Genomic DNA, 27,054 nt, shown 5'->3' on the forward strand with positions numbered 1-27,054 from the left:
GCAGGCTCCTCCCTGGTTTGCGCGTGAGGAGAGGAGAGAAGAGAGCCGTAAACGGGTCAGAGGGGGGTGCGTCGCTCCGAACGAGGAATCTCAGCTGACCCGGGACCGCCAGACCCGACCGCTGGATTCCCGGAGGACCGGAGAGATCACGTCGGGAGGGAGAAGAGGTCTGTATAAGGTAAAAAAAACGGTGAACGCGTTCTGGGACCGATGCCGCTGCAGGTGCAGTTGCTGTAATCCGCGCAATACGCTTTGATTCCTGTGCGGTAAGATGAGGATGAGAAGGTAGCGATGGTTGGTATACAGTAGCTTAGCCGAACTGTAGGAGAAGCATGTGTTGCAGACAAGATGGGCAAGACATTACTCTATAATCACCAGATTTATGCCTTGCCGTCCCAAATTCTGAGCACGAACGGTTCAGCTCGAGGGGACACGCTCAATCGGCCGGTTGCGTGCTGTACCGCGCGCGACGGAAACCGAGGGTGATGTGGCTGGGCTATCCGCGAGGATTTTCTATGCGTATAATAGGTGACATGAAACCTAATAACATATTCTTCACTAATGTTACAATAGATTTGTTCTTGTAGCCCATCGCAAGCGGTTTTCAGTTCCTGCGGTTCACAATTTGCTTCAGATTCATATTCTCTGGATAGAGTAGCTTGCAGTGGAGTGGTGCTTTGATAATGTAGTTATTTCAGAAGAATGCGCCTTGCTGTTTTATGGTTATCTATAAAGAACAAATTGGATATTGTTGTTTTCAGAATGACAGCAGCCCCATCCAATCTCCCAATGTTACTGTTACACAAATTCCCGTTTAAAAACAACTTCTTTATTTTTGCCTGCATCGGTTGGGCACACAAGACATTTGTAAAACTATCCCTGGCATCCACTATGTTGGAATCCAAAATCAAGTTTCCGTTGTTGCTTGAGAATGTACAGGTCCAGGATCTGAGAGATACATCTGTAAGCCTTGTCAAAGACTGCCCCCCTGTGACCTAGAGTCGATATGATGCGTTACCACTAGTGAATAGATATGCATCTGTAAGCCTTGTCAAAGACTGCCCCCCTGTGACCTAGAGTCGATATGATGCGTTACCACTAGTGAATAGATATGCATCTGTAAGCCTTGTCAAAGACTGCCCCCCTGTGACCTAGAGTCGATATGATGCGTTACCACTAGTGAATAGATATGCATCTGTAAGCCTTGTCAAAGACTGCCCCCCTGTGACCTAGAGTCGATATGATGCGTTACCACTAGTGAATAGATATGCATCTGTAAGCCTTGTCAAAGACTGCCCCCCTGTGACCTAGAGTCGATGTGATGCGTTACCACTAGTGAATAGATATACATCTGTAAGCCTTGTCAAAGACTGCCCCCCTGTGACCTAGAGTCGATATGATGCGTTACCACTAGTGAATAGATATGCATCTGTAAGCCTTGTCAAAGACTGCCCCCCTGTGACCTAGAGTCGATGTGATGCGTTACCACTAGTGAATAGATATACATCTGTAAGCCTTGTCAGAGACTGCCCCCCTGTGACTTAGAGTCGATATGATGCGTTACCACTAGCGAATAAGAGGTGTGAGTGGGAAATGTGTGCCCGATGTCATGGTCGATACTCTAGCTGGCCGGCTGGAGGAGACTGCAGAGAAGAGATGATGCTGGGATAGCCCTCCGCGCAGGCAGGGAGGGAGGGAGTGGGGGGGGGGGGGTGTTCCTGAGCCAACCAGGTACAAGTCCTTCCTCTCCCCCGCCCTCCTCTCCCCCTCCTCTCCTCTCTCTCCTGCCCTCCTCCCTCTCCTCTCTTCTCCTGTCCTCCTCTCTGCTCCTCTCTTCTCCTGTCCTCTCTCCTCTCTCCTCTCTTCTCCTGTCCTCCCTCTCCTCTCCTGTCCTCTCCTCTCCTCTCTCTCTCTCCTGCCCTCCTCCCTCTCCTCTCTTCTCCTGTCCTCCTCTCTGCTCCTCTCTTCTCCTGTCCTGCTCCTCTCTTCTCCTGTCCTCTCCTCTCTCTCCTACCCTCCTCCCTCTCCTCTCTCCTCCTCTCTTCTCCTGTCCTCCCTCTCCTCTCCTCTCTCTCCTGCCCTCCTCCCTCTCCTCTCTTCTCCTGTCCTCCTCTCTGCTCCTCTCTTCTCCTGTCCTCTCTCTCTCTCCTGCCCTCCTCCCTCTCCTCTCTTCTCCTGTCCTCCTCTCTGCTCCTCTCTTCTCCTGTCCTGCTCCTCTCTTCTCCTGTCCTCTCCTCTCTCTCCTACCCTCCTCCCTCTCCTCTCTCCTCCTCTCTTCTCCTGTCCTCCCTCTCCTCTCCTCTCCTGCCCTCTCCTCCTCTCCTGTCCTCCATCCCTCTCCTCTCTTCTCCTGTCCTCTCTCCTTTCTCCCTTGCCCTCCTCCCCTCGCTGTACAGTGGAAACAGATGGAGTTCTGGGCTCTCCATGTCTCTGCGGTGTGTCAGCAGATCAGTGCATTACTGCCCACTGTTCAGCTCCCTCAGTATAATCCGTCTTTCAGCAGAGCAGACCCCACCACCACCACCACCTAACCAGCCTCCTTCCAGGTGCTGCCTCGTGCGCACCAGACCAGTACTGGAAGCAGAAGTGTGAGACTTGACACAGACATGATGTTATCCGACCGTGTGATGATGTGGGACTGGATCCCATCACCGGAGTTGGTTCCCAGGCAGAGGCTGCGGAGAGTAACTACCTGCAGGGTGACCCTGGACGAAGGGACCCCTGCTTTTTACACGTTGAAATATGGCCGTGTCCGTCAGAATAACCAATCAGAGACGAATCCCTGCCAGTGGCCAAAATCTGCTATACATTTTGAGGGGGGCGGGGGGGCAATTATATGCAATTTTCTCAAGAGCATTTCCTGAATGGGACACCATAATTACTGCTGTAACACACATCCTACATTATAATATGTTAAATGTATATTATTAATATGATTTAAATGTCCTTATGTTCACAGTGATTTATTGTGGGGGACGAATCTTATTTTTCCCAGGATGGGGGGGTCGTGTCCCCCCGGGGTTTCCGTAGTGGAGGGTCGCAATATACTTCATCCTTCAACTGTCATTTAGCATTAGCAGCTAATCCAGCACCAAGCTTGACACTTTACCAATTACTACCATCAGAATTTACATGGACATTACAATCCATCAATCAACCAATCAATGTATTATTTATAGAGAACTATTCAAAACGACCACTGTTGACCAATTATCTGTAGATGAAATTACCAATCAGTTATCTGACCTCAGTTGAGGTTGAATTAAATGCTTGTGGCGTAGCGAAAGATTCAAACTGCGGTGTAGCAGGGCTCCTCTCCACGGAGCGTCTGATTGGGATCTGATCGGGGAGACGTATGGCGAGAAGAGAGACCGTACCGGGGCGGCTTTCCCTGTGCTGTCACAGGCAGCGACTCCAGACCATCTGTCACGCTCCGTCACCGCGTTCCCCCCTTGGTATTTGGTCAAATTAGTTTTCCAATCAGTGTGAGTCAGACTTCCAGTCCATGCTGAGCAGTAAACAGACACATCCTTTTGTTCCATTGCAGTTTGGTACTTGGTTCAATAATTATTCCAATCAATGACTCAATAGCAGGACAGCCTTGCCATGCAGGCTTAATTAGTCTATAACCCTAAAGGCTATAACCCCGGACAACAACTTTCTTTCCATGTGGATGTTTCTTTCCATGTATTGGTGTTTTTTTACCCTCTGCTCTCTTGAGATGATTTTCCAGCCGTTTAAAAAGTTCATGTTTGTCCTTTTGATTTGGCAGTTCTCCACTTTCTCATTTGTTCATTTCATCGACGGTGACCTGTCCCTCCAGGGTCCCCTGGAAGCACGACAGGAACAAAAACACTGTAAATCTTTTCGGGGGGCTAAAGGTTTGATTTGATTAAGTCAGCTTCTGAGGAGAATTATGTTTTATGAGTCCGGACAGGAGTATAGAACGAACACATTTTGGCTGACGATGCATTTAATATATAGTGAAAGGTCTTCAGAATTTCTTAGTTTTTGGTCTGTTTTATCCGTTTATGTTAAATGGATTGAATGTGTGGTTTGTATTTACTGTCTAATGATGGTTCAGTTGTTTTCTGTATTCCCTGGACATGGAAGATTGACAGAGAACATCACGCAACAACAGCCAGTTAAGGTTGATTAAAAAGCCCCCAAAAGGCTTTTGTCTCATTCTACAACTACTCTCTCTCTCTCTGTGTCTCTCTCTGTGTCTCTCTCTGTGTCTCTCTCTGTGTCTCTCTCTCTCTCTCTCTCTCTCTCTCTGTGTCTCTCTCTCTGTGTCTCTCTCTCTGTGTCTCTCTCTCTGTGTCTCTCTCTCTGTGTCTCTCTCTCTCTCTCTCTCTCTCTCTCTCTCTCTCTCTCTCTCTCTCTCTCTCTCTCTCTCTCTCTCTCTCTCTCTCTCTCTCTCTCTCTCTCTCTCTCTCTCTCTCTCTCTCTCTCATATAGATACACAGAAACATGCACTCACATATCTCCCAAGACACAAAAGATGGCTTCCTTAACCTAAATAAGATTGAAATCATAATCAAGTCTCAGAAAGTCCCAATGGATCACAAATGGGCTGTAAATTACAATATCTTTGAACAGCCTACATAGGCCCTTGGAAAGCAGGCAGGATCACAAAGCTTCTATAACGACAGCTCAGGTAATGATGATGGTTTCCCTTTTGACTGCCCCTGACTTTCTCTTTTCTTGCCTTTGGTGGTTGTGGTAAATTGTCATGAGTCACCATGGCGATATACAGTAAAATATGTTCAATGAAGCTTCAAGACAGCGAAGGTAGACTTGGTCTTCCTGGAAACCAGGATGAGATAGGTCAGCGAAAGCTCTGCTACGTCATAGAAGGCGGCCAGTCAGTCAGCAGCAGCAGCTTGATTCTATGCAAGAAGATTGGCTGTTTCTAGAACGGCTCAATCTTTCTTCTCCTCCTCCTTCCTCTCCAAGTCCTTGTCCTTCACTGCCTCCCTCCATCTCTCCCACTGGTACTGTCTCAAGTGATGGATGTGTTTGGGGTCAGTACAGGGGTCACTTGCAGGAGATTCCCAATATATCAAAGGATGGATGAGTGAATCCGTTTTTCGACCACGATTCGATATCTGTGCTCTTTAGTCTTACCCGTAGAAAATGTCGCTTCTGCTCTGAAATGTTTCGGTCGTCAAAAAGCAGTTGGACACGTCTGAGTCTGAGACTTTGCTCGAGGCACCGCGGTCGGCCATGTTTACTTCCTGTTTCTGGTTGGTGACAAGCAGAAGTGGAAAGTATCTGCTGACACTGACGCTGAAGTCGACAAAGTAAAGTCACCACACAGCATGTTTGATGTATGTTCAACTCCACACGCGTGTGAACGGCCCAATTCCTTGCAGTGTTTGTGCTTTCTTCACCCTGTCTCGTTTTAAAACACGACGCCGGACCGGCTGAGCGTTCTAGAACACCAGACTCTCCCCTCCGACGCCTCGCACTCACCCGCACCCCGTCTCCCCTTCTGGTCTCCCCTGCCGTGACCCGACAGGAAGCAGGATGTTCTGCTCGGCGAGGGCCTTCGAGGGGCAACAGCACGCGGCGTTGAAGAGGCAGTGTCTGCAGAGCGGCCTGCTGTTTGAGGACCCTTGCTTCCCCGCCGTGGACGACTCGCTCTTCTACCAGGGCAACCGGATCGGCCGGGTGGTCTGGAAGAGACCCCGGGTGAGTTCAGTTTATTTGATAATTTTTGTCCATTTAATTTGTTTAGCAGACTTTTTTATCCAGAGAGATGTTCTGGAGGGGTGGGGCTGGGGGGTTGTGGGTGGCTGGGGGGTGGGGGGCTGGGACTAGGCCTGGGCCTGGGGGTGGGAGTGGACTGGATGAGTACGGCATCTAGCCCCAAACATGTCTCGTGTAAGAGTACCGGCGGGATACGGTGCCGTCCTGCGTGACTGCCAGACAGGAGCGCTCCACTCCTCTGTTCAATCTGTGCGTCCGGTGTTTGACTGCCCTGAAACTCACCAGGGATTTGATCAGCTCTTCAAACACAGGCAGCGCAACGGTTAAGAACAGTACACAGAACGCTACAGGCAGGAACTTGTTGTTGGTGTTGAACTGTAAGACTTAAAGGCCTGAATAGGGTAAAAAAAAGTGGTTTCGCTGACCAACAGGCAGTAGATAAGCCCATGGCTGCTTGGCTGCTTGAAAAGCCTCCCATCTGAGTCCAGCAATATCAGACCTGAAGAATGAAGAAACACTCGCAATAAAAAAAAAAAGCGTCTCTAATGCCTTGGGCGAGACAATGTGTTAGGGACTGTCCAAGTCAATTATCCCTCCTGCTCCCTAACGCATCCTCCACCTGGGGCACCTCTGATTTCCAAGTCTCGGAACAAAGGTGCAAAGTGTGTTGCTGAGCGGCTGGTTCCATTCGTTTTGGGCATGTCAGTTCCTCTGTTCCCCCTTCCTTGCGGGTGTGCGAAATCATGAAGTTTTTCTCTCGTTGCTTGGTTGAGCTGAATGTGATTTATATAATCGTGTGTGTTAGCTCTGAGTGTACTCTACCTACTTTCCATGAGCATAAGGTTCATTTGTTGATGTTGGTTAGTTAAATTGCACTCAAATACAGTCTTTAAAGTATTGTATAGTAAGTTGTTTTGCTCAATCATTAGTTAGTCCCTGTTTTCAGAGTCTGTAACAGCTAGTGCTAATCCGTCTAGTGTAGCCTACAGTAGTAGCGCTACTGTAATTTTCAGTAGACCTACTAAGGTATCCCAATTTGAACTGAAAATGCCTAGTTCTTCATGAGCACTGTCTTGTTCGGACGGGTGTTTATATTTAAGTTTATTGTTGTTATTTATTTTGTATTGTCGTAAATAATTATTCCAGTTCCCGTGTATAGTGAAAATAAATCAGAGTGTCGAAGTGAGGAAAATCCTAAATCCGTACAAGTCCCAACGTTGAAAATTATTCTAAGTCCATAATAAGTCCAAACCAGTCAAAAATCAGGCTAAGTCCCAACAGATGCACTGAAACTCAGAGTATTGATGCAAAGGTTTATTCCAACACAGGGTAAAAAAAGGTATCCAAGTGAGTAAGCTCCCAAGAGCAAACTGTCCGTTTCTCTCCGGACAGTCCCTTTTATACTGTATTTTCTGCCTATTATTTGTGTCATTTTTTGCTATTGGTACAATACAGTTGGTCACAGATACATTATGCATCCTCACATTATTGGTACCTTTCTGTTGATGACCATTTCTACGCTTTGTCACCCAATTGGCCCCTATACTAGGGTTTCTGATTACAGAAGCTGGGTCACGTTGGCATCTCTGTCCTTGCATAAATCTGACCATGTCCAGGCTCGTGTTGGGTGCACACTTATCTTGGTTTGGAGGAGTTTTCCTGCAGCTTGGCCTTATGTGTACGTTCTAATTTACGGCTAGGCCTCTGCATTCCTTAGAGTGGTACTTCCCTATCTTCCTTTGCTAAAACCAACGTTTTCACACCTCTATTGTTTTTACTCAGTCAGAGCTTAGCATCACATTTCCCATAATACAACTTAGAGTATAATATAAGGAATAATTGAGACATTCACTTTTCAATTAGATAGTTCCATAAATGTAACCCATCTCCATCATTTTCAGCAGGGTGACGTAATTTTCTTCATCAGTATGTGTGTCGTTTTTAACACACAACCTTACGTTTTGTTGCAGGCACAAATAAACTATACTGTGCGGCAAGTAGGAAATCATGGTGATCATAATGTGGACTACGTTTCATCTGTACACCAGTCTTTTACACTAAGAACACGGGGGAACAGATTTCCCAGGAGGCCTGTGGTGTATATTAGAGTCTGGGCATTTATAAAGCAATTCTGTGATGCTGGGGATGTAAGTTACTGTGATCATTATGTATAGCAAGTTTCATCTTTACATCAGTCTTTTACACTGAGAACACAGGGGGAACAGATTTCCCTGGAGGAACAGATTTCCCTGGAGGCTTGAGGAAAGTGGTTCCCCCCTGTATCTTAGAGTCTGGCCGTTATAAAGCAATACAGTGATGCAGATGATGTATGTTACTGTTATCATTATGTATAACAAATGTCATCGAAACACCAGACTCACATCAGACTTTATGCTCATGTAAAGTAGGTAGAGTATGCTATAAACTAACACAAGTGATCAAAAATCACATTCAGCTCAACCAAGCAACAAGAGAAAACGTCATGACTTAGCTCAAGGCAGGGGGAACAGGGGAACTGAATGATCTAGAACACTGGTTCTGAAACCGCTGCTTTGTTCGGCAACGACCCCAGCGCACAAATAATTCAGTCTCACCAACTTCTTCTTCTATCTCTCTTTCAACCTTTTTCTTTCTGTTATTTTGTGTTTGTCATCTTTTTTTATTGCATGTCTAAGACACCATTAGGTAGCTTGATGCTTTGTGGCTACGGCAGATGGATTGTAGCCTATCTTTGGTGGGTCCTAGCAGGGATTCCAGCGAGAAGTTGAACACTGGAGTACATTTCACGTTTACTGCTATCCCTGTTTAAAAGGCACTTGGGTGCGTTTATGTCTCAGGACCAAGACAGCAGAGCATCCAGGCATAAATACAACAACCTCATAAAATGCATCTCTCTCTCTCTCTCTCTCGCTCTCTCGCTCTCTCGCTCTCTCGCTCTCGCTCTCTCTCTCTCTCTCTCTCTCTCTCTCTCTCTCTCTCTCTCTCTCTCTCTCTCTCTCTCTCCCGGCCTTACCCTACAGCATCCTCCAAATTACTTGGTGTGATTTATGAGATGACTGACAAGCAATAAAATGTTGGAGCTATTTATCTGTTTATCTGGGCTCACTTGGCCCCCCTCCCAAGCCAAACCCGTCCAGGCTAAGTGATCTCGATCGGTGTTGCAGCTTGATTAGTCTTCCCTTACTGTCAGCTGTGGTCCCCTATAATCTTTATTATTACCAGCAAAGTGAAGTATAAGGACAAGAGCGTACAAGTGTGCAGTTGTGTTGGGTGTTGGGTGTTGGGTGTTGTGTGTGTGTGTGTGTGTGGGAGGGGGAGGGGGGAGGGGGGAGGGGGAGAGAGAGAACAGGTGTGCAGTTGTGTTGGGTGTTTGAGGGAGAGGGAGAGGGAGGGAGAGAGAGAGGAGAGAGAGAGAGAAAGAGGATAGAGAGAGAACAGGTGTGCAGTTGTGTTGGATGTGTGTGTGAAGGCTACAGGTGAGTGATTGGGTCTCTGAGGCTGCAGTGACAGCTTCTCAGTACTGTGGTAAATGATTTGGTTAATATAGCTGCCAGCATTAGCCGTGACATCCACATTATTCCTAACCCTTAGGGTATGGAGGGATCGATCACCTCATCACCCCACCACCTGAGCCGGTCCCTGGAGCTGGGTCACAGGAGGGGACCTGGGTCACAGGAGGGGACCTGGGTCACAGGAGGGGACCTGGGTCACAGGAGGGGACCTGGGTCCACACTGGTTTCTCTTTTTTTTTATCTTTAGGAACTTGTATGGATTACTTAAATAGTGTGGCAAATAACCCAGACCATTGTCAAAATTCAAAAATACAAGAATGTACTTTTTGGGACAGGTCAAATTCAGATTGGGATGGTTAATTTTGCACCTCAGGACAGTACTGGGACAGTGAGGAAAAAGATTAGTTGCGAGCCCTGCCTGGTTCAGCCTGTGCCTGGATCTCTGTGTGTTGAAACCCTGCTTGTGGCTTCCTCTGCCTGGATCTCTGTGCGTTTAAACCCTGCTTGTGGCTTCCTCTGCCTGGATCTCTGTGCGTTGAAACCCTGCTTGTGGCTTCCTCTGCCTGGATCTCTGTGCGTTGAAACCCTTCTTGTGGCTTCCTCTGCCTGGATCTCTGTGTGTTGAAACCCTGCTTGTGGCTTCCTCTGCCTGGATCTCTGTGTGTTGAAACCCTTCTTGTGGCTTCCTCTGCCTGGATCTCTGTGTGTTGAAACCCTGCTTGTGGCTTCCTCTGCCTGGATCTCTGTGCGTTGAAACCCTGCTTGTGGCTTCCTCTGCCTGGATCTCTGTGTGTTGAAACCCTGCTTGTGGCTTCCTCTGCCTGGATCTCTGTGCGTTGAAACCCTGCTTGTGGCTTCCTCTGCCTGGATCATTACTGTTGCAGACTCGTTAAAGAAAGGTTAGAAATTATAAGTCTTCTTACGGCAACACACACACACACACCTAATTTCACATTGACACATCCCAACTGGTCGGTAGGGAGTGGATGCATGGCAGGACTGTGGGAGACTTCCTCAAGGGAACTCTGCAGGAGAGCTGGTCGACTCTTAGCAAAAGTTGGCTTTTGCTGCAACCAGCTTTCACCTGAATCAGCAAATCACTGACCTTGGCTGTGTGTATGCGTGGGTGTGTGTGTGTGTGTGTGTGCCCTTCTCATGATGCAGGTACACATGAGCACATGCTTCTGACAGAGGACGCATAAGAAGAACCTGCAGAGCTGCCTGCAATGACAGGCTTGAACACACACACACCACACATGCACACGCACACACGCCCCTTAATTACTTTTGCCTTAATAAAATATTAAGCAGGTCTAGAACAAGAGCATTCAGGAGGCTCATTCATTATTGTCAGGAGCAGAGCAATGGCTTTTCATTCCACACTGCCTGCCTTGTAACCGCCACACACTCAGCCCGTTCTCGCTGGTAGAATACTCTCTGCTCTGCTGAGGAGATTGGCTCATTAAAGAGAAGATATTTTATCTCTTTGAATTTCTCCTCCATCTTTTTTACCCAGCTCTTAAAATGGGACAGTGTGTGTGTGGGAGATGTGTGTGTGTGGGTGTGTGCGTGTACATGTGCGCTCGCGTGTGTGTGCGTGGTCAAAACGTAGAAAGCTTTCAACTCGTAGTCGAGTTTAGACCTTGGTGTTGGTTTTACCAACACCATCATAAACAAGCCCCGCCTCTTCTGACATCATCATAAGCAAGCTCCGCCTCTTCTGACAGACAAACCACCTAGGGGTCTGAGCATGGTTTAACCACACCCAGCCTGTCTTTAAAATAATCACTATCAAGGATTGCGAAATGTCTTTTTTAAATACTTTCAAGCACACTTACGTATTCATGAGCATAACCTCCCAGTCTTGACAGGTTCTTTGAATATTCATTGCGTGCTCTCATCCTAGATAGAGGTGGTCTCCCCTGTCAGAAGGCTTTTATGAAATAATGCCAACACTTGGCTGTAGAGAGGGTCCTTGTCTCCTGAAGGAGATTGGCTTCTCCTCAACAGTAGCCTGCAGTTACGATGCCTACTTAGTATTAGTAGTAGTATTGCTAGTTAATGTTAGTTCACGTTTCCTTAGTATAGTTAGACCATATATTTAAATTTAAGATTCCCATATGTTTATTGTATGCACCTTCCTGCCAAAGCAAATGCCTTGTCTGTGCAAACTTTCATGGCGAATAAATCCCTTTTTGATTCTGATTCTAACGTCGCCACCCATCCGGCGTGGCTACACGGAGACTGTGTCCTGCCAACCTTAGATGCCGTGCTCTGATGTGGACGTTGAGTTTTGGAGCAGCTGCATCTGTAACTGTAACCACATATCCTTAATCTCCTTCTGTACTTGCTTTGAGATCATTTTGTGTTTGTTCCTCGATTTGTACTGAAGGGAGGTGTAACTAAACAAGGTTTATACGATTCTTTGCTTCAGCGTACGGTGAGGTTAGTTTGTCTGTCTTGTTGCGAGGTTGGCAGCTTTTGCCGGATACGACTCGAGAAGGCGAGTCGTTTCGATGAGAACGGTTTGAAGAGATAATGCTTTACCCAGACAAAGGAACAATAAGCATTTGTCCTTGGCTGCTTCGCCATCCATCACAGCCCTCGTCTACTGGCCGGCGGAGCCAGTGATGACATCATTGACACCCTGCAATCGGACATCAGCCTGTTGGCTACCCTCGTTATCACCCCCAAGGAGGAGGAGGGAGGAGGAGGGAGGGGTGGGGGTGGGGCGAGTGATAGAGGGAGAGAGAGACGGCACCGGTCTTGTCTAGACATCAAACAGACAGGGAGAGACGATCACCACGGCACACACGCAACATGCGTGTAACGAAGCCGTGCGTGTCGCGTGGGATTCCAGTCACACGCTCCGCAGTTGAAGCGGATCCAGCGTGTGAGGTTTGAGGCAAAACTGCCTGAAATGCACGAGGTATGTGCGTGTGGAATGTGAGAGAGTGTTTATGCTAGGAGCTCCTCTTGCATCAGGGGGCTAATGGAGGTACCTGCATCTCCTTTTGCCATCCCCCCACCCCCCCCACCCCCAAGTCTGGCTCTTCCACGCCAAGAGATGAGAAGGCTACTTAGCCTCTAATGTTCGATTTTACTGAAAGTGCATCCTTCTCTGCTCCCTGAGGTAATCTGTAGTCACGGAAACCTAGACCCAAATCTGGCACAGGTGTTGGTTCTGTGACTGTGTGTGTGTGTGTGGGGGGGGGGGGGGGGGGGGGGGGGGACTCTGAGTGTGTGTGGGAACAACGTTACAGAAAGGTGAGGTTATGTGTGGACTGCGAAGAATTGTGTGATGTGTGTGTGTGTTTGTTGGGCTGTGTGAGGTGTGTGTGTGAATGAGGTGTGTGTGTGAGTGAGCTGTGTGTGTGAGTGAGCTGTGTGTGTGAGTGAGGTGTGTGTGTGTGTGTGACGTGTGTGTGGTTAAGAGGTCTCAAAGGGGCCGGCTCGCCCAGATGAAGCTGTGACCCTGCAGTTCCTCCTCCCTGTCGCCACATTTATCTCCCCAACATCTCAGATCATATTAGCTGCTGTTAACCCCCCCACCTCTCTCTACATCTCTCCCTCTCTCTCTACCTCTCTCTCCTTCTTTTCTTTTTACCTCTAGCTCGCTCATTTTTTCAGCTCCTTCTCTGTCTACCTTTGATGACTATTTTACTGTATCCTCTCTTGCACGCTTTCTATTTCTCTCTTCTCTCTCTCTCTCTCTCTCTCTCTCTCTCTCGAGCGTATCTCATTGCCTCATCTATATTCCGTTTGACAGGGCCTTCTTTGTCTCTTCTGTCCTGCTTTACATCACTTCCCCCACACTTCCTGCTTTACATCACTTCCCCAACACTTCCTGCTTTACACCACTTCCCTCACACTTCCTGCTTTACATCACTTCCCTCACACTTTCTACTTTACATCACTCGCCCTCACTCTTCCCTCAGTCTTCCTGTCACTTCCCAGGTCGCCTTTCTACGATCAGTATCTCTTTCTTTTTGACCACGACTAACCACTGTTGTACACAAACCTAATCCTCAACTGTTCTTTCTCCTCCCTCCCCTCCGTCCCTCCCTCCCTCTTCTCCCTCTCTCCCTATCTCCCTCTCTCCCTCCCTCCCTCCCTCCCTCCCTCCCTCCCTCCTCCCTCCCTCCCTCCCCTCCCTCCCTCCCTCCCTCCCTCTCTCCTCTCTCTCTCTCTCTCTCTCTCTCCTCTCTCTCTCTCTCTCTCTCTCTCTCTCTCCCTCACTAGGAGCTGTGTGAAGACCCTCACCTGTTTGTGGATGGCATCAGTGCCCACGACCTGCACCAGGGTCAGTTGGGAAACTGCTGGTTTGTGGCGGCGTGCTCCAGCCTGGCCTCCAGAGAGGCCCTGTGGCAGAAGGTACGTGTGTGTGTGTGTGTGGCTGAACTGTGGTACTGAAGTTACGTGTGTGTGTGTGTGGCTGAACTCTGGTACTGAAGGTACATGTGTGTGTGTGTGTGTGTGGGTGTGTGTGTGGCTGAACTGTGCTACTGAAGGTACATGTGTGTGTGTGTGTGGCTGAACTGTGGACCTGAAGGCACATGTGTGTGTGTGGCTGAACTGTGCTACTGAAGGTACAGGATCTGACGTGGCAAGTGACATCTCTTATAGCTCCAGTAGATGGTGCACACTGCTGTTTGCCTGTGTGCATGTGTTTTTTCTAATGTGTGTATAGTATATGTTGTGTGTGTTATAGCGTTTGTGTGTGTAGGTGTGTATGTGTGTGTGCCCATTAGGACCCATTACCTGACGAGGGGTTAAACAGGATCTTGTCTTTGTGGCACCAGAGGGCTCATTACAGATCATGAACGCTCACCCTCTCAGGAGATCTCCTCGGTTTTGACAACCACCTCAAAAGTAGCACCTTCTCCCAGGACAATGACGGTTGGGGCACCTCTGTTCTCCTAACCTGTGCCGCTCTGTGTCAGAGCTAGAGAGGACAAGTGCCACAGCGTTGTGTGTGTAACTTCCCTCTCTCATCCCCCCCCCCCCCCCCCCCCCACACACACACACACACACACACCCCCACCCAAGTGGTCGGTTGACGAGCACCCCCCACAGGGGAAGCCACGCCCACATCTCGATTCATGCATAGCCCGACGGGCTCTATCTAAGCACTGTGGATGTGTGACAGCTTGATTTTGCCTGACCCGAAATGAAAACAGAAATGGAACACAGAGAGTTTTAGATTAAGGTTTATTCAGGTCACTATCTCATTTGAAAAGGAGGTAAATTACTTACACCAGTCTTTGATTATACATTTTCTGTCATCTCATTATTCTTACAAGCAGTCATCAAATTTCTATTATAAACAGAGAGAAACTTTGATATCGTACATTATAACTCCCCAACTAGTTAAAATATATATACATATATTTTATATATGCCATTTTATATGAGTAAATGTGTAAATGATATATTATATTTTCTACTCTTTTTTTATATTCTTCTGGTCATAAAATATTTGATGGCTGGTTTTGATCTTGTCTAACAGCAGATGGTTAAAAAGGACATGACAGTTGAGAGGAAGTTGGCTAAGTCAGTGGCAACGTTTGGGGGAGGGGAGGGGAGGGAGGGGAGGGGAGGGGGAGGGGAGGGGAGGGGAGGGGAGGGGGAGGAGAGGAGAGGAGCTCAGAGGATGAGAGTCCCCCCCCTGGGATTTCACAGTGCAGTCTTGCTGGAAACAACTCCTAAACAACAACTTAAAGTCATAATCGTCAGTTTGTGAAAGAGAGCCCCCTATCGTGTTCCCTGACAAGAACCGAGAATTCTGTGATGTTACACTTCTGCTATGATCCAGGCCAAAATGCCAACTGTCAATTATGACTCCAACTACCAGCATCACCCTCATCTAGCAAGTAACCTAAACCTATAAACCACAAACCCAAACATCCATCTCACAGTGACTGGTCAGCTACCCTAGTTGTTGACCTCGAAGGCGACGGAGCAGTCAACGTTCTCCGGCCCGCACCCCTCCTCAAACGCAAACAGGAAGTACATCACCTTCCTCACCGAGGCCATCTCAGCGATCCTCTCCCCAAACTCCTGGGCGTCCGCCTGGTAGCACTGGACCGTCCCGGCGTCCGACTCGCCCGCCGCCCTCCAGAACACCCCCGCTGGCTCCAGGAGCTGCCGGACCATCAGGTGGGTGAGGTCGGGCCGTCCAGTGCTGGGAGGTGGCGGTGATGGTGAGGCGTCCCGGCTGGGCTAGTCTCACCCCCCCAGTGGGAGAAGCCCAGGGACTGCTTGGTGAAGTCCAGGCGGTAGACGGCCTCGTGGGGGCGGAGGAGCCGCTCACCGTCCTGCCTCTTCTGGCCCCGCTGCTGGAGGGACTGCACCCGCAGACGCATCACCTCCGTCAGCTGAGGGTCCATGTGGAAAGACAGCTCCTGGGTGCCTGTCATCCTGTCTCTGTCTCTCTCTACCTCTCTCTCTCTGTCTCCCTGTCTCTCTCTCTCTCTCTCTCTCTCTCTCTCTCCTCTCTCTCTCTACCTGTCTATCTCTCTCTATCTCTCTCCCTATTTCTCTCTCTAGCTCTCCCTCTCTCTCTCTCTCTCTCTCTCTCTCTCTCTCTCTCTCTCAGAGCGTTCTAAGTTTCAACCGCTACAGAACCGGATGAGTGGTGGGGGAGGAAAGGAAATCCTTGGTATCGATCGGGCTCTCGCTCTCTCTCTCTCTTTCCTCCCTGAACTCCCGTCTTCCTCTCTGGTTTCGGTGCCTCTCGTTCTGCCGTTCTTCTGCTTCCCTTTCCTCCACCCCTTCTTCCCCGCTCCCTCGCTCCGGGAAGCTCGCTCGAGTCTCTCTGTACGAGGCCCCCTCGTCTCCCTCGTCCTCCCTCGACTCTCCCTCTCTCCCTCCCTCGACTCTCTCCCTCCCTCTCAACCCCTTTTCTATCCGCTTTCCTTTCCCTGAAGTGGTTATTTGTGTGAAACGTACACACAACACGGTGGGATGATGCCTCTCCAGGTGGGGTCGTGGGCGGGGGGGTATTGTTGGCAGGCGCTAGGCAACCGCGCTAGGCAACCGAGGGGTAGTGACGTTGGAAGGTACGGCGTGGGGATTGCCCTTGGGGCGGCAGGGACTGCACTGTTTACCACTTGGTTGGTTACTTCATCCTCGCTCTGGGAGAGAAGGTTTTGATCAGTTTAAAAAAACGACATGTTCATTTGGAAGATCCTTTCATCCAATGGGACGTAGCGGAGGAAGGGGGAGATTCAAACCTGCATCCTCTTGATCTACAGTCAAATGCTTGACCACTGAGCAGTACCTGGCCTGTGGTATTATCCCTAGTTGTACTGTTAGACAGGGTTTCTATTCAATCTACACGGAAATAGTTGTGAATCTGTCCCCCGCCCCCCATCCCCTCCCCGCCCCCCATCCCCGCCCCCCCCCCATCCCCCCCCCCCAAATGTTGTGTATTCAGCAGCTAGAAGGTGAGCTGAAGGAGTCCACGTCTTGCCGAGACTCTTGTGTTGCTGATACGGCCCGTCTCAGTGGGTAAGAGAGGGTCACGCTGGTGCTGCCTCTCCCCCGGGTCTGGGCCTGGCATCAGGGTCAAGCCCTCAGCCCGACCAGGGCTCTCCCCAGCCTGAGTTCAGTTATTATAGAGCTTTATTGTCTTTTGGATGAGTGCCGAGATGGATTTTCTCACTGCAGTCCAAAGTCCATAGAGAGAGAGGGAGGAGGGGAGACAGGGAGGACAGGGAGGGAGGAAGGGGAGGGAGGGAGTCAGGGAGGGAGGGAGGGAGTCTGGGAGGGAGGGAGGGAGGGAGGGAGGGAGGGGAGGGAGGAGAGGGGAGCTAGAAGGGAGGGCAGGAGCAGTGGAGAGGGATTGGGAAAGAGAGGGAGGTCAAGATGAAGAGAGAAAAGGAAGGTGAGTCTGAAGGGAGAAGGAAAGGCTGACTTGTTCCCTCTGGACTTCAGCAGTCTCTCCCTCTCTCTCTCTCTCTCTCTCTCTCTCTCTCTCTCTCTCTCTCTCTCTCTCTCCCTCTCTCCCTCTCTCCCTCTCTCTCTCTCTCTCTCTCTCTCTCTTCTCTCTCTCTCTCTCTCTCTCTCTCTCTCTCTCTCTCCCCCTCCCTCCCTCCCTCTCTGTGTCTTCTTCTCTCTACATCTCGTTCTCTCTCTTTCTCTTCCTGAAGAAACTGCTTCCCATAGCTGAGGCCGGAAAGCTCTTCAATCAGCATAGAGGAAGCCACCCAACCAGAACAGTCCTGTCCTGCTCAGTCCATTCCCCGGCCCGCTCCAAGGGCAGCAACACACCACTGATTCATTGAATCTGATTTCCCCTCTCTCCACACGCCGGTGTGTAAGCGCTGCGCTTGCTATTCAGAGCGGTCCAGCAGACTGGAATGAGTTGGTGCGTGTCGTGTTCGGTGGACCCCGGTCCCCCCTGCCCCCCCCTGCCCCCTCCCCACATGGTGGAGGTGATCAATTATATTTGTCCTGCAATGGAGGTGGCGAGTTGACAGGTCTCTCGATACTTAACACTCCCCTCCCTCCTTCCCTCCCTCCCTCCTTCCTTCCTCCCTCCCTCCCTCCCTCCCTCCCTCCCTCCCTCCCTCCCTCCCTCCCTCCCTCCCTCCCTCCCTCCCTCCCTCCCTCCTTCCCCTCTCTCCCTCCTTCCCTCTCTCCTTCCTTCCTCCCTCCCTCCCTCCTTCCCTCTTTCCCTCCTTCCCTCTCTCCCTCCCTCCTCCCTCCCTCCCTCCCTCCCTCCCTCCCTCCCTCCCTCCCTCTCTCCTTCCCTCCCTCCCTCCCTCCTTTCTTGCTCTCCTCTCCTCAGGTGATTCCTGACTGGAAGGAGCAGGAGTGGGACACAGAGAAGCCGGACTCTTATGCGGGGATCTTCCACTTCCGCTTCTGGCGCTTTGGGGAGTGGTGGACGTGGTGATCGACGACAGGCTGCCCACCCTGGACAACCAGCTGGTGTACTGCCACTCGGACGACAGCAACGAGTTCTGGAGCGCGCTGGTGGAGAAGGCCTATGCCAAGTCAGTAGAGCCTAGTTACATCTCTGCTGCTCCTGCCCTCCTCCTCCTCTCCTCCCCTCCTGTCCTTCTCTCCTCATCCTCTCCTTCTCTCTTCTCCTCCTTTCTTACTCTTCCCTCCCCTCTCCTCCTCCCCTCCTCCCCTCCTCCCCCCTCCTCCCCTCCCCTCCTCCTCCTCTCCTTCTCCCCTCCCCTCCTCCCCCCCTCCCCCCCCCCCTCCCCTCCTCTCCCCTCCTCCCCTCCCCTCCTCCTCCTCTCCTTCTCCCCTCTCTCCCTTCCTCCCCTCCCCTCCTGCTCTCTGTGACCCCCTCCCCCTGGCTCTCCCCAGGGTGTACGGCTGCTAGCGAGGCCCTGGATGGGGGGAACACGGCGGACGCTCTGGTGGACTTCACCGGGGCGTGTCCGAGCCCATGGACCTGTTGGAGGGCCACATGGCACGGATGAGGCGGCGCGCAGCCAGCTGTTTGAGAGGGTCCTGAAGGTCCACAACCGGGACGGGCTCATCAGCTGCTCCATAAGGGTGAGGGGTCAGGGGGAACATGGAGGAACCTGGAGGAACCTAGAGGACCTTAGAGGAACCTAGAGGACATTAGAGGAACTTACAGGACATTAGAGGAACCTACAGGACATTGGAGGAACCTAGAGAACATTAGAGGAACCTAGAGGACATTAGAGGAACCTAGAGAACATTAGAGGAACCTAGAGGACATTAGAGGAACCTACAGGACATTAGAGGAACTTAGAGAACATTAGAGGAACCTAGAGGAACTTAAAGGAACCTAGAAGAACTTAGAGGAACCTGGAGTAACTTAGAGTGACGTATAGGAACATTTTGGGGTGTGAAGGCCTGTTGCTGGGTTCTGTTGTTTCCATGGTTTTGAACCCGGTGACGGTCAGAGGCCGGTAGGTTTTGATTGGATGAATGTTAACATGCTGCTGTGGTTGTAGGCACAACTACACACACACACACTCACACACACTCTTTCTCTTTCATACACATCCTGTCTCACATAAACACACACACACTCTCTCTCTCTCTCTCTCTCTCTCTCTCTCTCTCTCTCTCTCTCTCTCTCTCTCTCACTCACTCACTCACTCACTCACTCACTCACTCACTCACTCACTCACTCACTCACTCACACACACACACACACACACACACACACACACACACTCTCTCTCTCTCTCTCAAACACACACAGTAATCAAGCCTTTAAAATGATTGTCTGCTGTCCTGTTCAGCCTGACTCATCTACATGCAGACAGGCAGCTCTGGTCTCTTTCAAGCTTACAATGATTCCCTAGTGGAGTAGCTCTCAGTCAAGACCAATAGCTGCTTTATATTCATGACTTTGGGTTGACAAAACGCTTTTTTGTTTTGGAATAACAACTAACAATAGCGTGAGCGGAGAGACCAACTAGCATGTCAGCCAGACAGATAGGCCCCAGATATCAAAGGTCTTAGTTCCTGTTGTGACCTTTCCTAGATTGGCAGTGGTTATTTGTTCTAACTTGAACCCTGGGTTTTTGGCTAGACTCAGTCCTTTGTTGGGCGGGGGACTGATTGTAAATGCAAGAGAACGCTTTTAAAAACCCACATGCATCTCCACAGACTCCCCGCCTAATTGCTTTTTTGTTCCTCTCTTTCTTCGTCTATCTTTCTCTTGATTACTGTGTTTCTAGCTTTCTGTCTCTCCCTCTCTCTCTCTTTCTCTGTCTCACCTCTCTCTCCTTCTGTCTCTTTCTCTCTGTTCACATCTCATTCTCCTCTCTCTCTCTCTCTCTCTCTCTCTCTCCCACTCCCACTCGTTCTCTCTCCCTCACTCTCGCACTCTCTCTCTCTCTCTCCCCCCCTCTCTCTCTCTTTCTCTCTCTCTCCCTCTCTCTCTCTCTCTGTTCTCTTTAAAGCAGCGGAGGTGAAAAATGATGAGTGTCAGGGGGAATAGTCCGAGCTTCTTTACAGCTCTCCTGTTTGGACAGGCTGGCTGCTCAGTGTGTCATGAGTGACAGGAGTGAGTCTCAGTCTCCTCCGTCTGTCTCTCTCTGTCTCTGTCTCTCTCTCTGTCTCTCTCCGCCCCGACGTCTCATCGCGCAGGTGCTTGAGGGTCATGGAACCCTGTCTGGAGGTTCTAGTCTGGAGGCTCTAGTCTGGAGGTTCTAGTCTGGCGGTTCTAGTCTGGAGGTTCTAGTCTGAAGGTTCTAGTCTGGAGGTTCTAGTCTGAAGGTTCTAGTCTGGAGGCTCTAGTCTGGAGGTTGTAGTCTGGAGGTTCTAATCTGGCGGTTCTAATCTGAAAGTTCTAGTGTGGAGATTCTAGTCTGGCGGTTCTAGTGTGGAGGTTCTAGTCTGGAGGTTCTAGTCTGGAGGTTCTAGTCTGGCGGTTCTATTCTGGAGGTTGTAGTCTGAAGGTTCTAGTCTGGAGGTTGTAGTCTGGAGGTTCTAATCTGGCGGTTCTAATCTGAAAGTTCTAGTGTGGAGATTCTAGTCTGGCAGTTTTAGTCTGGAGGTTCTAGTCTGAAGGTTCTAGTCTGGAGGTTCTAGTCTGGAGGTTCTAGTCTGGAGGCAGTAAATATATATGCTGCGCTCTGATGGCGTGCTGCTGTCGTTGTTGAGCTATTTTTGAAGTTGGCCGTGTTGTTCAACAGATGTGGTTGCTTTGCGGTCCTGGACTCTGACCGCTGAAACACTGTCTTGGACTCTGACCGCTGAAACACGGTTAGAACTGTTAGTATCTGGTCCTGGAGACTCTGTGCTGTTTGCAGCGTGATACAATGTCATGGATCACTGAAATACAAACTGAATTACACCTGTCTGACAAGCATAGACAGACACGGAGCGGGGGGGGGCTCTAAGGCGGGACAGTTTCGCCGCACCGTGAAATACACGACGCGGTTCGAGGAGTTATGTGAGTCCGTTTTTATTTATTTAGTTTCCCTTCCGAGATCCACAGCTGCCTCTGCCCTCGCGGACGGGTCAACCTCATTCGTTTAAAACCTCCAGAGAGATCGAGTTACATAAATAAAAACCTCTCCGTCCCCTCCCCCCCTCACCCCCCCTCTTTCTCTGGTCGTCCAGGCGACCACGGTGGAGGACATGGAGGCCAGGCTGGACTGCGGCCTGGTGAAGGGCCACGCCTACGCCGTGACAGACGTGAGGAAGGTGCGGCTGGGCCACGGCCTGCTGGCCTTCTTCAAGTCGGAGAAGCTGCACATGATCCGCATGAGGAACCCCTGGGGGGAGAAGGAGTGGAGCGGACCCTGGAGCGACAGGTGAGCACGGCTCCCCCCGGAGGCCTGGGGGAGGAACTGCACCTCGGAGCATGAGGGGAGGGGAGGGGAGGGGAGGGGAGGGGAGGGGAGGGGAGGGGAGGGGAGGGGAGGGGAGGGGAGGGGAGGGGAGCGGAGACATAGGGAGTTGATTGAGGATTTCTAAGCACCTGGTAGAACAGCCTGAATGTTAACGCGCCACACATTCAGCTGGTGAACGTTTCGCAAGAAAAAGGGAGGCTTTCCAAAGACAGGACCTTCAAGGTTCATCATCGCGCTCCAGTTCTCACAGCCAGTCTGGCTGTGCCTGATCCAGCTCTCCCTCCAGACGCTCGCTGAGTTGTAACGACTAGCACGCACGTGCGCAGGAGCTGGAGTCAATGAAGCAGATGGAGGTACTGGAGACGACTTCCTGCTTAGGGAGCTAGGGAGGACGGTGGCCTGTCTGGGACACACAAAAGCACGACACACAGACCCGTGTTAAGATTAAGGGAGATTGGGTACGATGAGTGTGTGTGTGTGTGTGTGTGTGTTCGCAGTTGTATTCAGTATAATTAATGGGCTCAGGTACTAATGACATCACTTCCTGTCCCCTATTCCAGTTCGGAAGAGTGGAAGAAGGTGAGCAAGAGCGAGAGGGAGAAGCTGGGCGTGACCGTGCAGGATGACGGAGAGTTCTGGTGAGTTCGGCGGCCATCTTGTGCACTCACACTACCCTCCATATAGTCCTTTCATTTCCACATTCTCAGAGTAAAACCGTCTCATTTCAGTCCATATTTCGCCCTTTTTCGTCCGATTCCGTACGTAGCGTTCGCGAGGTAAACGTTAGTGAGCTTTTGAACCGCGATCTACATCTCTCTTTCTCTCCGCGAGAGGTTTGCTGTCCTCTCATTCGCAAAGCCGCTCGCTAAACATATTCCTACGCGTGTGTTCAAGATACGGACTCATAACAGCTTCTTTCTCTCCACTCCGTTTAACCTCTCCTTCGTTCAGCCCTGCCTATCTCAGCCACTCCGCACCATGACACTCTCTACGGGCTACGTTCCTCTCTTCCTCTCTCCTCACATTATTCCTCCCCCTGTTTCTCCACCAACCTCTCCCCTCTCTCCTCCTCCTTCCCTCCTCCAACCCCCACCTACCCACCCTCCCTTCCCTCCCTCCCTCCCCTCAGGATGACCTTTGACGACTTCTGCCAGTACTTCACGGACCTGATCCTGTGTCGCCTCATCAACACGTCGTACCTGAGCCTCCACAAGACCTGGGAGGAGGAGGTGATGAGGGGCGTCTGGATCCAGCGGCACGACCCGCTGAGGAACCGCTCCGGGGGCTGCATCAACCACAAGAACACCTTCCTGCAGAACCCGCAGGTGTGTGGGTGTGTGTGTGTGTGGTTGTGGGTGTGTGTGTGTGGGTGTGGGGGTGTGTGTGTGTGGGTGTGTGTCTTCTTGTTTCCGCTTTTTTTGGTCTCATCGATGAACTGTGTGTTTGTCTTGTTTGACGCTCTGTGCAGTACGTGTTTGACGTGAAGAAGATCGAGGATGAGGTGCTGATCTGTCTTCAGCAGAAGGAGAAGAGGGCCACGCCCAAAGAGGGGAAAGGAGAAAACCTGGCCATAGGCTTCGACATTCACCGGGTACACACACACACACACACACACACACACACAAACACAGCTACACGACTACAGAAGTCGTAGGCATCCACAATTTTTTTTTACATCTTTTATATCTCATGTCTTTTTTTTTTTCTTTTTTTCTCTCATTATTTCTCAAAGCATGATGCAACTTTCCCTCCGGTCCTCTAGGTGGAGCTAAACAGGAAGTACCCGCATGCACACGGCCCAGCAGAAGGTGGCGGGCTCCATCTACATCAACTCCCGCTGCGTGTTCCTCAGGAAGGAGCTGAAGGAGGGCCGCTACGTCATCCTCCCCTCCACCTTCGACCCGGGGCAGCAGGGGGAGTTTCTCCTCCGGGTGTTCACTGATGTGCCTTCAGACTGCAAGTAAACCAGCTGTCCCACATGCCCACTGTAACCCCCTGGTGTAGCCACAACTGTACAAAAATGTGTATAAATATATATTCCTTAATATGTTATTTTTTGTTGTTGTAAATATGATCGAATGATGTGCTTCTTACATAAATGAATGTTTGTTCATCAGCAATTGAAGTGTGGCTTTGTAAAAAAAGAGCTGAATTTCCCAGTTCTCCCGCCACCCCCCCCACCCCCCGGTCGTCACAGCAAAAACCCTGTTGCCCCGGTCGTCATAGTGATAACACCATGTCCTCTTTCCGCCAGAGAGCTGACTCTAGACGAGCCCCCCCAGACCTGCTGGACGGGCCTGTGTGGCTACCCTCAGCTGGTCACCCAGGTCCACGTGCTGAGCGCAGAGGGACTGCACGGCCAGGACTCCACCGGAGGTACAGCTCCCAGCCTCTACGTCTCTCACTCCTCACTCTCTCACTCCCCCCTCTCTCACTCCTCCCTCTCTCACTCCCCCTCTCTCACTCCTCCCTCTCTCACTCCCCCTCTCTCACTCCCCCCTCTCTCACTCCTCACTCTCTCACTCCCCCTCTCTCACTCCTCCCTCTCTCACTCCCCCTCTCTCACTCCCCCTCTCTCACTCCCCCTCTCTCACTCCTCCCTCTCTCACTCCCCCTCTCTCACTCCCCCTCTCTCACTCCCCCTCTCTCACTCCTCCCTCTCTCACTCCCCCTCTATCACCCCCCCTCTCTCACTCCTCCCTCTCTCACTCCTCCCTCTCTCACTCCCCCTCTCTCACTCCTCCCTCTCTCACTCCTCCCTCTCACTCCTCCCTCCCTCTCTCACTCCTCCCTCTCTCACTCCCCCCTCTCTCACTCCCCCTCTCTCACTCCTCCCTCTCTCACTCCCCCTCTCTCACTCCTCCCTCTCTCACTCCTCCCTCTCTCACTCCTCCCTCTCTCACTCCCCCCTCTCTCACTCCTCCCTCTCTCACTCCCCCCTCTCTCACTCCTCCCTCTCTCACTCCCCCCTCTCTCACTCCCCCTCTCTCACTCCTCCCTCTCTCACTCCCCTCTCTCACTCCTCCCTCTCTCACTCCTCCCTCTCTCACTCCTCACTCTCTCACTCTCCCCTCTCTCATTCCTCCCTCTCTCACTCCCCATCTCTCACTCCTCTGTCACTGCAGCTGGAATTGTTTACTGAAACGTTTTTTTGTTCTTTTTTTTGTCAAAGTGTTTACAAACGGGATTTGTGCAGATGTTTTGTGTCTAAGTTTGTCTTTTTCATCGCAACTTTATTGCAACTCTGTTTCTGTTTCATATCCGATTTATGTATTTTTTACATCTTAATGTTTCTATAAATTACAATGTGGACTCACACCTCGTTGGTGCTGGTGTGTGTGTGCCGGTGTGTGTGTGCCAGTGTGCCGGTGTGTGTATACATGGGTTTAGCATGGCCACATGCATGACGGTGACCCTCTCACACACAGAACTGCACTGCCTCAATCCCAGCAAGAAGAGGTACCTGGCCCAAACAGGAGGTACAGGAGCGCCCCCTAGTGTCCGTCAGTGACGGCCTGTAGCGTTAGCTCTGATCCCTCCTCTCCCCCTGTGCCCGTGTGTTTGGTCCTGAAACAAACCTCACTTCCTGCCCCGGCTTCACACGCTTAGGGAAACAGGCCTTGCCCAAGTGTGTTTGACCGTAACACGATTACACACACACACACACACACACCCCCTGTTGAGGCGGCGACTGACGAGCCCCTCTCTCCCCCAGCCTCGGACCCGTACGTGATCATCACCTGTGAGGGGGAGAGGGTTCGCTCCCCCGTGTACAAAGACACGCGGAGTCCCAACTTTGACATCAAAGGCTTGTTCTACCGCAAGAAGCCCAAAGAAGGCATCCACATTGAGGTGAGCCTCGAGGGGGTTCGATACAGGCCCTGGTTCTAATTCCACTTCATCCATTCCAAGCTTTAACACCTCTAATGGTGCTGCGATCAAAATAGCGATGACCGACCGTCCATCAATGAAAAGGTTTCATCGATATGTTAGTGCAAGCTCTGAACATCCACCCAGATTGTAAACCCAACCAATCGACTTGTGTTTTTTCTTTCTATTCCTCTTTGTCCCTAACCCCACCCTGCCTTTGCATCTCTCTCTCTCTCCCCCTCTCTCTCTCTCTCCCCGTCTTTCTCCCCCTCTCCCGCCCGCTCACCCCCCCGACCGACCTCGTCTGATTGGCTCCCTCAGATCTACAACAAGAACGTGATTGTAGACACCTTCCTGGGTCAGGTGACCGTGTTCAGCGACCCCAACGACCGCCAGGAGCAGCACACCCTGCACCTGCGCGACAAGGGCAATCGCCAAGACAACGACCTCCCGGGCACGCTCGGTGTGCGCCTCGTCACCCGCACCACGCTCACCAACATATGACGTCGGTACCAACTTTGACCCCTCACCCCTTTTGTGTCCGTCGTCTGAGCATGCCCCCGGTGTGTGTGTGTGTGTGTCCCAGCACCACCCTGTCCTCGCTTCTCTCTCTCTCTCTCTGTCTCTCTCTCTGTCTCTCTGTCTCTCTCTCTGTCTCTCTCTCTGTCTCTCTTCTGACATCTGTCTTCCTCTCTTCACCCTTGCTACTTTCATGCTTTCTCTTTCAACCGTCTCTCCTGTCGCTTCCGGTATGGGGAAGCAGCTCTCTCAAGAGGCCCCGCACATCCTCACACACACACACGCACACACACACACACTTACACACACACACACACAGTTCTGTCTCCGAACAGGCTGTTTTGCTTGTACACACCAACGTTGATACACACACACCCACACACCTCTGCATGCTTCTTCTGTACACTCGTATGCATCTGCCAGCATCTGTAAGGGCTACGCATTGCCTTAAGGCTGAGTCCATCTCTCTACATCCCAGAGACCAGCTACGCGTTAGGTAGGGGTGAGGGAATGAGCTACTGTAATGGGTGGTGCTGGGACTCCCTCCCTACCTCCCCCCCTCCCCCCCTCCCTCCCACCCTCCCTCCCTCCCTCCCTCCCTCCCTCCCTCCCTCCCTCCCTCCCTCCCTCCTCAGTGTGTTATCCTGCTTCATGGTTGAAGACTGCTTCATTTCAGCACCAGACAGACATGCATGTCATCTTGGCACGTGTCTCTGAAGGACAGCTGCACCCGTGTCTCATTGTGAACAGCGATTACTCCAAACTGTCGTCTGGGGATTCCAGGCGCCTTCTTCCTACCCCCCCACCACCACCCCCATCCCATCATGCTTTGCAGCATGATGTGTCACTTTATACCGGTCAAGTTATCACAGAACAAACTGAGGCCACAATCTTTTCTCTACTATGTGAGCGCTGGTGTTTTTCGGTGCTCGTGTAGCCTTGACCCCTTGACCCCTAGACCCTCCCCCCCCCCCCCCCCCCCGCCTCAACTTTTGGACTGTGCTTTCACCAGTTGCCATGGACGATTTCTAAAGCAGCATGGCTAAAGACTTCTTCCTGCTCCACGCATCCTCCCACTCTGCCTTTGATACGAACCCCCTCCCTCCTCCCCCCTCCCTCGCCACTGCCCCCCT

General features: G+C 51.1%; 2 protein-coding genes across 2 annotated transcripts; one reads left to right on the top strand and one right to left on the bottom strand.

The window, feature by feature from the left end:
- Window positions 1-26,487, top strand: capn5a (calpain 5a). The gene is given in 18 exon segments (XM_047052137.1): window positions 1-178; window positions 5,525-5,697; window positions 13,470-13,601; window positions 18,022-18,115; window positions 18,118-18,229; window positions 18,555-18,567; window positions 18,569-18,617; window positions 18,620-18,661; window positions 18,664-18,746; window positions 21,300-21,493; window positions 22,093-22,170; window positions 22,662-22,857; window positions 23,001-23,123; window positions 23,295-23,315; window positions 23,317-23,492; window positions 23,787-23,908; window positions 25,248-25,384; window positions 25,724-26,487. Coding segments are annotated over 17 exon segments (1,920 nt in total). The 5' UTR covers window positions 1-178; window positions 5,525-5,532; the 3' UTR covers window positions 25,907-26,487.
- LOC124462152 (olfactory marker protein-like) lies at window positions 14,840-15,699 on the bottom strand. The gene is given in 3 exon segments (XM_047013727.1): window positions 14,840-15,401; window positions 15,403-15,462; window positions 15,464-15,699. Coding segments are annotated over 3 exon segments (483 nt in total). The 5' UTR covers window positions 15,647-15,699; the 3' UTR covers window positions 14,840-15,161.
- Window positions 26,488-27,054: the final 567 nt, after the last annotated feature.

Source organism: Hypomesus transpacificus, unplaced genomic scaffold, assembly GCF_021917145.1.
Source record: "Hypomesus transpacificus isolate Combined female unplaced genomic scaffold, fHypTra1 scaffold_201, whole genome shotgun sequence".
Taxonomy (NCBI): Eukaryota; Metazoa; Chordata; class Actinopteri; order Osmeriformes; family Osmeridae; genus Hypomesus; species Hypomesus transpacificus.